Raw genomic sequence first — 12427 nt, forward strand, 5'->3', positions numbered from 1 at the left:
GCTGGCAGTAATCCAAATGTACCCCACGGTTTCCTCAGCATGCACAGTGATGAAAGAAGGATTCTTATTTTTAGATTTTATGAGCTGAAAGTGGCAAAGTTGCCTTTGAAACAGCAGTGCTTATAGATTTCATTTTATTTTACTAACATTTCTTACATTTGGATAATTATTGAAAACCCTTATGAGCTCTGATTCACTTCACTCTTATTTCTCCGCAGATATGTTGCGACGAGTTGTGCGACAGAGCAAGTTCCGTCACGTCTTTGGTCAGGCCCTGAGGAACGACCAGTGCTACGATGATATCCGCGTCTCCAGGGTCACATGGGACAGCTCCTTCTGTGCCGTCAATCCCAAGTTTGTTGCCATCATCATCGAGGCCAGCGGGGGCGGAGCCTTTCTTGTCCTTCCTCTACAAAAGGTGAGTGATCCTCCGTCACCTCCTTCTTGTCTCGGTCAAGAGGTGAAAAAGATCTTTTGAAGGCCCCGTTACAGAAGATCTGTGAGATCTAATGGTGCTTTTCCACTACACAGTTCCAGCATGACTCGGCTCGCCTCGACTCGGTACGGCTCCAGAACAGACCTTTTCCATTACAAAAAAGTACCTACTCAACGTGGGCGGGGTCGTCATAGCACGGCTCCGCGAAACTGCTGTGACTTTGTTTTATACGCGACACAAACACATAAACAATGGAGGACATTGAGGCAGTGGTGTAGTTGCTGCTGTATGAGGCTTTCTGTCACACACAAAGCAAGAAAATTGAGCCGTATGGTTGTAACGCTGCTGCCGGTATTTAAAAATGCCGGGTTTGATTCTTGTGTGGGACGGCTCATGACTCTTCCAGCGACAACTACCAATCAGCGGCCAGCAGTGTGTCGACGTCACATTTTAGTATCGGCTTGGCTCGCTTGGAACCTCACCAGAGCAGGTACTAAAAAAGTACCAGGTACCAGGTACTATCCCTAGTGGAAACGCAAAAAGAACCGAGTCGAGTCGAGTCGTGCTGGAACTATGTGGTGGAAAAGCGCCATATGTTTGCTTTCAGTACCATTCCTATAGTATTTCTATAGGAAGGGGTTATTAAAGGTCAAAATAAATGTAATTGGCACTTAGAGTTTGAATAAACATTAATGTAACTGCTTGATGAATCAGCCACATGAAGTTGAAAATGGTTATAGGTGCACATCTGCATACAACCACCCTCATTACCCTTTCACTGGCAGTTTCCCCTCTTGACCTGTCTGATGATACTAATGCTTGCAAGTGTTTCAAATTGAACACATTGTCATTACAGCCCCCTAAGTATAGACATTTTGTGTGATTATAACATCTTTAAAATTAGGGCTCATCATATCGATGTTGTGATATGAGACTCGATATTGTCTCATATCACAATATATTTTGGATGTTGTAATATGGTGATATGGAAATGTTGTCTTTTGCTGCTTTTAAAGGCTGTATTACAGTAATGGGATGTCATTTTCTGAACATACCAGACCAGCTCTTTACCTATTTAATCATTATATCCACATCACTGTTGATTATTTATCAAAAACCTCATTGTATAAATATTATGTGAAAGCACAAATAGGCATCCCTACAATACTGTTGCAATATCAATATCATGGTATTGTATCAAAAATATTGTGATATATGATTTTGTCCGTATCGCCCAGCCTTATTTGTAATTCTGGTGGCATATTTTTGGATCCAAACAGAAAGAAATCTTTAAAAAAAGTGTGAGAGAGAGCGTGTAACCGATACCCAGACATGAAAAAGTTGTAACTTGAGACTGTCTCATCATATAATAGCATCCAGAGCTTATAGCCAATCAATTCTACAGGCTCGTTCTTGGTCACCAGACCTTCAGCGTGCTGCTACTGTGACCCTGTCCTGCTGTTCTTCCCTGAGGCTCTCACTCATCTATAGTACAAAAAAACAACAACATAGATAATCAATGTTTCTATCCGCCTCATAATAAAGGCATCTGATGTATGTGCCTCATTGAACAGTATACTCACAGAGGGGATGGGTGCTGTGCCGTTATTTTAGGGCACTGGGTTAATTAATTTATATTCACTCACTGTATAATGTATAATGTTCTGGCTTAAGACAAGCTGCTAGAAACTGCTGGAAATTCAGTATTTGCATGTAAAGATCTCTTTTTTGCTATAGTGTGTCATCTTGAAGGATCTTACAAGATCCTTCACAACCTGGCACCATCATTTCTATCGGAACTGATTCACATCTACACACCCTCCCGAACTCTCCGATCCTCCTCTGCCAACCAGCTCTTTGCCCCATCTGCCAACTTAACTACCATCATGGGGTCAAGAGCTTTCAGCCGATCTGCCCCCCCCGCCTCAGGAACTCTCTCCCACCAGACATTCACACTTCTGACTCTGTTTCCACCTTTAAATCCCGCCTGAAAACGCTCCTATTCAGAGTGGCATACTCTGTCTCACACTAACTATGCATCACGTTCTTGTTTATTTATTGCACTGATGCACTTTATAGTCACATTCATATTTATTTCTTTATCTTTGCACTAAATGTTACCTGATTTATATTGTTTGATGTACTGTTGTTGTGTTTTATGTGCCTTGTAAGGTGTCCTTGAGTGCTTTGAAAGGCGCCTTTAAATAAAATGCATTATTATTATTATTATTATTATTATCTTTAAAAACAGATCAGTTGACTTCATTTTAGCCAGTAAAGCAATTAAATAACTAAATGTAGCATGAAGTCAGGTTTGATGATCACGGTAATAGAAGAAGTGATGAATTCTCTTGGAGTCACACAAATAAACTCTGACAGAAGACAGGATAGTTAAATGAGCTTGTCCGTCAGTCATTTTCATATCTCTCCAGCAGATATCGCCTAACAGAACTTTATTGCTCTGCTTCAGCTCTCACTCTCTCTTTCGCCTCCTTTGTGACAAAGTTGTCTTCTGTCTCGTAGACCGGTCGGATAGACAAGGTCTACCCTACAGTATGTGGTCACACGGGCCCAGTGCTGGACATCGACTGGTGTCCTCATAACGACCACGTCATCGCTAGCGGCTCAGAGGACTGCACAGTCATGGTAAGGAGGGTTTTTACTTTTTTATGAAGTACTTATTTAATGATTTACACTTCAGCTCTACATCTTGGACATGATGTGCTGTAATGAATTAATTAAAACATGTCCTGGTGCTTTTTAGGTTTTTTACTGTAGCATTTTCAAACTTTTTTTTGATGACTAATGACTTTGTTGTCTCTGCTGGTATTGATACTGCTTTTAATGGTTGAAGAGTTTTCAGTTTTCGTATGTATAAGGGTCAATGACGTATAAGGATTTACAACAACTCAATTTTAGAATAATAAAAACAAGCATATCTAATGCAGTAGTTCAAACATTCAGAATGTTGTGTACCTGAAAATCCATATTATACATTTGAAATTAAGTGATTTTAGTGAGTTTTTCAAGATTAATTGGCACTGGCCTTAAAAAAAAGTCATGTGGTGCGACCATGATTCATCTTGAAATAAATTAATTTACTTAACACGCTTCACATCTTCTTTTTTTTTACAAGTTTTCAGTAATATAAAGTGTTTGGAAACAAAGTATTTTCATTTTTTTTTTTTTTTTTTTTGTAAATGATGATCTTTTATTTATAAAAGATATTTCAAGATGAATCATGGTCGCACCACATGACTTTTTTTAAGGCCAGTGCCAATTAATCTTGAAAAACCCACTAAAATCACTTTCAAATTATAATATGGATCTTCAGGTACACAACATTCTGAATGTTTGAACTACTGCATTAGATATGCTGGTTTTTATTATTCTAAAATTCAGTTGTTGAAAATCCTTATACGTCATTGACCCATAAATAACTTATCGAACATTTTTTGTAGCGTGATCCAAAATAAGTCGAAGAATTGATTTACTTGAAATGAAATTGTTTGACAAATTTGAAAGGTGAGGGTGAATGTGGGAATGGACTCAAATAACAGTAAGAGTAAAAACAGACACACATTATATTTATTATCTGTTAATTGTCTTTTTCATTTAATATTATGTGCATATTATCATTGCGTTTTATTACTTGACTGAGAGATCTGCACTAAAATGCCCTTATATGTCCTTATACACCTGTATCTGAGCAAATGGCAAATGAAGTCTTCAATCTTGAACATGTTGAATTCAAGATATATCCAATGCTTATTAAGGCTTGTTATCATGTCTTTCAGTAAGTGTAGGTATGGGTATATACAGTTTTGACCAGTTTTCAATCTGCTGTATTTCAGTAGTCTACTATTTAGTATTAGTTCTGTAATTTTCTGTGTTTCTTATGTAACTCTTTTTTTTTTTCTCCTCTATGATTCAGGTTTGGCAAATCCCTGAGAACGGGCTGGAGAATCCCCTTTCAGAGCCTGTGGTCGTGCTAGAGGGCCACTCTAAGAGGGTCGGCATTGTGTCTTGGCATCCGACTGCTCGTAACGTTCTCCTCAGTGCAGGTATTGGACTGAAGCCTCTGATGCGCTCTCGTGCCCTCAGAGTATAATAATGAAGTCTGTTTAGGTAATTAGTCTGCCATTTGTCCACTGTGCACAGCTGAGCTCCAAATCTGACCAATTATCTCACAGTTTGCCTTCTGTTGCGTTGCTTTGTGTGATGTAAAGTGCTTAAAATAAACTTGGACGTAGAGGTGTGTGTGTGCTCAGCCTGTGTTGTATGTGTCCATTTTAGGGTGCGACAACCAGATCATCATCTGGAATGTGGGCACAGGAGGGGCCATGATCAACCTGGAGGACATGCACCCCGAAGTTATCTTTAGTGTCAGCTGGAGCCGCAATGGCAGCCTACTGTGCACTGCTTGCAAGGACAAGAAAGTCCGCGTCATTGACCCCCGTAAAAAAAAGGTTGTGGCGGTAAGTGAAAACGCCAAGGGGCTTTGGGGCTAGGATGCTTGACATGCAGAATAATCTTTCCCCGAATCACCCACAGAGCCTGCAAACACCGCTGCCCAATTTCACAAGTATGTTTCTGCTTTTAGGAGAAGGACAAAGCCCACGAGGGAGCTCGGCCAATGAGAGCAATCTTTCTAGCAGACGGAAACATTTTCACCACCGGATTCAGCCGCATGAGCGAGCGCCAGCTAGCCCTGTGGAAAACTGTACGTCATCGTAGTGAATATCATTCAATCCGTAACACACTGATACATCACAGACACACCAAAGTAATGTTGAACTTTTATAGCACCTTGTTTTGAACATTTTCCTGCCCATGATGTAAGTCAGAATGTCTTCACCAGGTCTTCCTGTGTGTAAGACTCTGTGCTCTATTGCTTTTTTTTTTTTTTTTTTCTCTGTGCCACTTGAGTCTATTACAACTCAACTCCACTAGGGGGCGTTCAACACAAAGAGTAACACAAAACCTGTGAGGAGTCATTGTTACATATTTGCAGAATTTGATTTGCTCCTGTTTGTTTGCTATTTAACCCTCCTGTTGTCCTCGAGTCAAGGAAGGAAGGGAGGAAGAAGGAAGGAAGGAAGGAAGGAAGGAAGGAAGGAAGGAAGGAAGGCAGGAGGGAGGGAGGGAGGGAGAAAGGAAAAGAGGAAGGGAGGAAAGAAGGACGGAGGAAAGAAGGAAGGTAATCGGGAGGAAAGAAAGAGAGAAGGAGGGAGGAAGGACAGAAGGAAGGAAGAAAGGGGGATGGAGGAAGGAAAGAAAGAGAGAAGGAGGGAGGGAGGGAGGGAGGGAGGGAGGGAGGAAGGACAGACGGAAGGAAGGAAGGGAGGAAAGAAGGAACAGTCAAAACAGACGGGGTCAATTTGACCCGGGAGGACGACACGAAGGTTAAGCACAGCAGCAACTAATACAGACAGTCATCAATTATTGGCCTGAAATCACAGTCAATAAATAATAATACGTCTAAATCACTTCAAATGTTGAATTTTCTCTCACCAGGAAAACATGGATGAGCCAATATGTGTCCAAGAGATGGACTCTAGTAATGGAGTTCTGCTGCCCTTCTATGACCCTGACACCAATATAGTCTACCTGTGTGGAAAGGTGAAGCTGAGGCTTATAAATAAATAAAGTTTTCCATTTCCGAAGAATTAGTGATACACATGTAGATTCACAGGCTGACTTTAAGTTTTGATGTGTTTGTCTTCAGGGTGACAGCAGCATTCGGTACTTTGAGATCACCGACGAGGCGCCGTTTGTTCACTACCTCAACACCTTTTCCACTAAGGAGCCTCAGAGGGGCATGGGATACATGCCCAAGAGGGGGCTGGATGTCAACAAATGTGAAATCGCAAGGTATAAAGGCCAAAAAAACCTTACCTTCGACCATGTAGTATGTGCTCTTGTGGATCCTGGAGCAAATGTATTACTGAATTACTTTGAAAAATAGCTAAATAATGAACCCTGCTAATATAAGTAATGGACTTTTTCGATAAAAAAACAATGTTTGTGGTAATATAAGGGTCAATAACGTAAAAGGATTTTCAACAACTCAATTTTAGAATAATAAAAACAAGCATATCTAATGCAGTAGTTCAAACATTCAGAATGTTGTGTACCTGAAGATCCATATTATAAATTGAAAGTGATTTTAGTGGGTTTATCAAGATTAATTGGCACTGGTCTTTAAAAAAGTCATGTGGTGCGACCATGATTCATCTTGAAATATCTTATATAAATAAAAGATCATTTACAAAAATTTAAAAAAAAATTCAAATACTTTGTTTCCAAACACTTTATATTACTGAAAACTTGTAAAAAAAAAAAAAAATTAAAAAAAAAAAGGATGTGAAGCGTGTTAAGTAAATTAATTTATTTCAAGATGAATCATGGTCGCACCACATGACTTTTTTTAAGGCCAGTGCCAATTAATCTTGAAAAACCCACTAAAATCACTTAATTTCACATTTATAATATGGATCTTCAGGTACACAACATTCTGAATGTTTGAACTACTGCATTAGATATGCTTGTTTTTATTATTCTAACATTGAGTTGTTGTAAATCCTTATACGTCATTGACCCATGTCTAAGCAGCTGTTTTTATATGTTTTAAAACAGAAATCCTTTGTATGATAATAATGATTTATATCCCATGAATCTTCTCTGTAGGTTTTACAAATTACATGAGAGAAAATGTGAGCCAATCATCATGACGGTCCCACGTAAGGTGAGTCTGTTTGATATCTAGTAGTAATAATAAAAGTGCTGCTTGTTGCATTGCTACTGTAAAGACCCTAACCCTAACCCTCTAATGACATTTCCTGCGTCCTCTCCACCCCGCCCAGTCGGACCTGTTCCAGGACGACCTGTATCCAGACACAGCCGGCCCTGATCCCGCCCTGGAGGCAGAGGAGTGGTTCGCCGGGAAAAATGGAGGCCCCATCCTGATCTCGCTCAAAGACGGCTACGTCTCCACGAAGAACCGGGATCTGAAAGTGGTCAAAACAAACGTCCTGGAGAGCAAGCCAGTCATAAAAGCAGAGAAAGTCCCGACTATCCAGAAGCATGCTTCTCCACAGTCCTCAGTAGTGAGTGTTGGGACATATTTATTTTTATTTTTGTTTACAGATTATTCTTTTTACTCTACACACCATAACTAGACTCTTTATATAAAGTAGGATTAGGATTATTGTGCTCTCTGCACTGTAGTTCACACTTGCACTTTTCAGGCTTGCACATGTTTTTTTGCTGACATTTGGACTTTCCCAATTCACAGTAATTATTATGGTTGGAACATCTTTGAAGAGTTATGAATCAGCACATAGTTTGGTATTTGGGTCACAATTCAGTCTGTTTTTGGTACAGCCAGGAAAAAAATGTTGACTGCTGTTTCATCTCTACTCATTTTGTCAGGATTAACACACAACAACACATTTATGTTTTTACTCATAGATGGATAGAAGTAGAAAAAAAGACAAAGAACAGGAGGAATAATAGAGGATTTCATGTGTAAAATCTTTATTATGTGCACAGAACTGTTTGTCAGGGGTTCAGTGAAACACAAGCTGGGGTTAAAAAATGTTGTTTTTATAGCTGTGAAACAAATAGCTTGTAAAAAATCTTCTGTAAATTGTTCATAACTCTCTTTTCATTTATGTACAGAAAATGGAAGACAAACTGGAAGAGGTACTCCGAGAGTTCAAGTCACTCAGGGACCGTGTCATCCTTCAAGACCGTCGAATCGCCAGACTGGAAGAGCAGGTTGCCAAAGTCGCCATGTAAGACGCGGCCCCCTTCCCGGGACCGTTCATTTGTTTTTTGGAGAGAGTCGAAACAGACGGGGGTCAGCCACGGCCAAATATCTGAAGATTCGGCTTCGTTCAGCTTGGCGTCGTCCCCGGCGATGAGACCAAGCTTACATTCCAAGATGAACTTTATTTTTCCTCATCCAGCCTCCTGTTTCACGCGTCGCCCTGACACACACACACTCATACACACACACACACACACACACACACAGAAAAGGAAAAACTCTCGCAGCTCATGTACCCGTTTGAAGAAAAGACATTTTTGTTGAAGGAAAAGTCTTAACTTTTTTTTTTTTTTTTTTTTTTGTTTGTTTCAAATTGTGGTAAAACATTCTCATGTGAAGTTTGTACTTACTACTCAGAAACTGTATGTAGCATCAGTATTTCCATTTTTTCTTTTTTGTGTTGCCAAATATGAGTCGTGTGCGGTTTTTATGCACTGCTTTTACATTTATTTTCTCTCCTGTTGTACATTCCAGTCACAACCTGGTAGAATAATTTAGTCAAGCTGGATTTTTTTTAAATGATAGCTGTTGAACTCTTGTTCTCCTCCCACCAGTTTGATCATTGATAACCATCAAAATTTATGAATGTGGAAGAATTCCTTCTAAAAATGTTTTATTCCTGTTCTTCTGGGCTTGAATTTAAACATTGAGTTGTACGGGGAAGGGGAGGGAAAAGGGGGGGGGGGGGGTTGCATCTTTGGTGTAAATGTTGTGCAAATGTAGTGGTGCCTCTTGTCACTGTCAAGGGTCAAAACTACCCTCTCCAGTGCATATTTGGTGTTGGGAAGGGACCACTCACCCCAGCTTGTGTTTCACTGAACCCCTGACAAACAGTTCTGTGCACATAATAAAGATTTTACACATGAAATCCTCTATTATTCCTCCCGTTCTTTGTTTTTTTTTTTCTACTTCTATCCATCTATGAGTCAAGTGCAGTGTTGTATTTCCATTTCACTTCTGACATCAGATATGAAAAAAAACAAGTTGAACTTTTCAGGCAGGTTAAAAACTTCTTTCTGCTGGAGTAATAAGTTGCATTGCAGGTTATATTAATATTTTACACACAAAATATATAATTGAGGTATAAAATACAAAATAAAATAATAGTAATATGTTTTATACCTCACCTTATCACCTATTGCCTTGATTAACCTTTGTGTCGTCTTCCCAGTCTGTTTTGACTGTTCCTTCTTTCCTCCCTCCTTCTTTCCTTGCCTCCTTCCTTCCTTTCCTTCCTCCCTGCCTTCTTTCCTTCCTTCATCCCTCGTTCTTTCCTTCCCTCCTTCCTTTCTTCACTCCTTCCTTTCTTTCCTCCCTCTCTCCTTCTATCTTTCTTTCCTTCCTCCCTTCCTTCTTTCCTCTGTCCTTCTTTCCTCCCTCCCTCCTTCCTACCTTCTTTCCTCCGTCCTACCTTCCTTCCTCCCTGTCTCCTTTCCTTCCTTCTTTCCTCTTCCTTTCCTTTCTTCCTTCTTCCTTCCTCCTTTCCTTCCTTCTTCCTTCCTCCCTCCCTCCTTTCCTTCCTTCTTGTTCCCTTCCTTCCTTCCTTTCTTTCTTCTTCCCTTCCTTCCTTCCTTCCTCCCTCCCTCTTTTCCTCCCTGCCTCCTTTCCTTCCTTCCTTCCTCCTCCTTTCCTTTCTTCCTTCTTCCTTTCCTTCCTTCTTCCTTCCTCCCTCCCTCCTTTCCTTTCTTCTTGTTCCCTTCCTTCCTTCCTTCCTTCCTTCCTTCCTTCCTTTCTTTCTTCTTCCCTTCCTTCCTTCCTTCCTTCCTTCCTCCCTCTTTTCCTTCCTCCCTCCCTCCTTTCCTTCCTTCTTGTTCCCTTCCTTCCTTCCTTCCTTCCTTCCTTCCTTCCTTCCTTCCTTCCTTCCTTTCTTTCTTCTTCCCTTCCTTCCTTCCTTCCTTCCTCCCTCCCTCCCTCTTTTCCTTCCTCCCTCATTTCCTTCCTTGACTCAAAGGCAACAGGAGGGTTAATTACATGCAGTTTTTTTAGAGGTGAAGCTAATGTCTTCAAATAGCTGAGTGAAATGTGGCTTTTACAATGACTTAAAATAAGCAAATTATCAAATAGTTGTCTTTGTTTTATCAGTCAATCAACTAATTGTTTCAGCTCCTCGGTCCCAGCCTCCACAACCTCAGTGAACTGTTACTTTTCTTGCCTGATGATGGCGCTTCAGTTTATACCCATGTGGTCATTTTAAATGTTGATCAGATAATCTTGGCTCCTCCACTGTGATAAATATTTGTTGTAGTTTGGTGTGATGCTCTCATGAGCTATTTAGGCTTGTTTATTTTACTTTAAATGGAATTCCCTCCTCACATTCACAGCTGTTTTATATCATGGCGCTCTAAACAGGATTTTAGATTCCCATTTACTTACATTATTGATTTCCTTCATTTCACAGAATCTCTTTAGACAACACTTTGTCCACATGTTGGTGTTGGTGTTACATGCAGGTGGAGCAACTATGACATTACTAAATGCTCCCCTGCTATCCGACAGTTTTTCATTATGGTTCTTCTCAGTCTTACAAACTCTAATCAAGAAAGGTTTGTATTGTATTTATCCATTAATGTATTTTTTCTTGGCCAAACTTGAAGTCAAAATGAAATGAAAAATGCCTTTTAACCCTTTTTGATCACATTCCACCCAGTCATATTGTGCACCTATTTATCAATATATGTCTTTGTATTCTTATCTCAAAATACATCAAGTTTTTACTCCCTATAACACGAAATATGACATGTGCTTACGTCTTTAACCAACCAATTTTAACCAATAATATCATTACATCCAGCCTCATTCAATCTCCAACTTTTAGTTATTTCTTGCCTGTCTATCCTGTTTCACTCAGAAATACATCACAATATGGAAGTTAGACACTCACAAAATGACTTTAATGGCTAGTCCAACAAACATGCCTTTAACCCTCCTGTTGTCCTCGAGTCAAGGAAGGAAGGAAGGGAGGGAGGAGGGAAGGGAGGAAGAAGGAAGGAAAGGAGGAAAGGAGGGAAGAAGGAAGAATGCAAGGGAGGAAGGAAGAAGGAAGGAAAGGAGGGAAGAAGGAAGGATGGAAGGGAGGAAGGAAGGAAGAAGGATGGAGGGATGAAGAAGGAAGGAAGGGAGGGAGGAGGGAAGGATGGAAGGGAGGAAGAAGGAAGGGAGGAAGAAGGAAAGGAGGAAAGGAGGGAAGAAGGAAGAATGCAAGGGAGGAAGGAAGAAGGAAGGAAAGGAGGGAAGAAGGAAGGATGGAAGGGAGGAAGGAAGAAGGAAGGAGGTATGAAGAAGGAAGGAAGGGAGGAAGGAGGGAAGGAAGGAGGGAGGAAGAAAGGAAAAGAGGCAGGGAGGAAGGAAGGAAAGAAGGACAGAGGAAAGAAGGAAGGGGGGAAGGTAGGGGGGAGGAAAGAAAGAAAGAAAGAGAAGGAGGGAGGGAGGGAGGGAGGGAGGGAGGAAGGAACGACAGAAGGAAGGAAGAAAGGGGGATGGAAGAAGGAAAGAAGGAAGGGAGGGAGGAAAGAGAGAGGAAGTAAAGAAAGAGAGAAGGAGGTATGAATGAAGGACAGACAGATGGAAGGAAGGAAGGAAGGAAAGAAGGAACAGTCAAAACAGACGGGGTCAATTTGACCCGGGAGGACGACACGAAGGTTAAATGATAAAACTGTGTCCACAGAATCGCAGAAAAGACGACAGAAGACAGGACCTCTGTGACCCCAAGCTACGGCCTTGTTTAATCAATGTCTGACAGTTATAAGAAATACTTTAATTAAAAGCCATTGCATCAACAGATTGAAACTTAAACCAGTAAATATAGATGCAATAGAGCAGTAAAACTTTGTATATTCCTGTGCCAAAGTCATTTTAAAGCATGTTTTGTATGAATATTGAAAAAAAAGTATATATATATTTTCTTGTCGTGGCCATCTCTGTACTACGTGTTTCTGTCGTCATGGCAACTTACAATGGACTGACAACAAATAGCAGCTGGGGAACTTCATCTTTATGTCTCACCTTTTAAAAAAAAAAAAAAAAGGGTTTTCATAACCATATCTCAGTATGACTCACCAACACAGGAAATGACGGTTATGATTTCCACACTAGAGGAACATTTCTATTCTCTCTCACAGTATAAATGTAGTAAAACCTTTTGTATTTTGATTGTTACA

The 12427-nt window shown here is 40.4% G+C and overlaps 1 protein-coding gene across 1 annotated transcript; it reads left to right on the plus strand.

Moving 5' to 3' along the window:
* Window positions 1–220: 220 nt before the first annotated feature.
* On the plus strand, window positions 221–8544 carry coro1cb (coronin, actin binding protein, 1Cb). The gene is made up of 10 exons (XM_062434701.1): window positions 221–418; window positions 2960–3082; window positions 4371–4500; window positions 4733–4914; window positions 5040–5159; window positions 5954–6058; window positions 6165–6310; window positions 7127–7184; window positions 7303–7545; window positions 8120–8544. The coding sequence occupies exons 1-10, from the start codon at window positions 221–223 to the stop codon at window positions 8237–8239; spliced, it is 1425 nt and encodes a 474-aa protein (XP_062290685.1). The 3' UTR covers window positions 8240–8544.
* Window positions 8545–12427: the final 3883 nt, after the last annotated feature.

The sequence above is a fragment of the Scomber scombrus genome, chromosome 15 (assembly GCF_963691925.1).
Source record: "Scomber scombrus chromosome 15, fScoSco1.1, whole genome shotgun sequence".
Taxonomy (NCBI): domain Eukaryota; kingdom Metazoa; phylum Chordata; class Actinopteri; order Scombriformes; family Scombridae; genus Scomber; species Scomber scombrus.

Bases quoted from the DNA above. Each gene is read 5' to 3' on its own strand.
- coro1cb (XM_062434701.1), top strand. From the start codon at position 221: ATGTTGCGACGAGTTGTGCGACAGAGCAAGTTCCGTCACGTCTTTGGT. The intron at 5,160-5,953 runs GTACGTCATCGT...TTCTCTCACCAG, and splicing joins AGCTAGCCCTGTGGAAAACT to GAAAACATGGATGAGCCAAT. The intron at 7,185-7,302 runs GTGAGTCTGTTT...CACCCCGCCCAG, and splicing joins TCATGACGGTCCCACGTAAG to TCGGACCTGTTCCAGGACGA.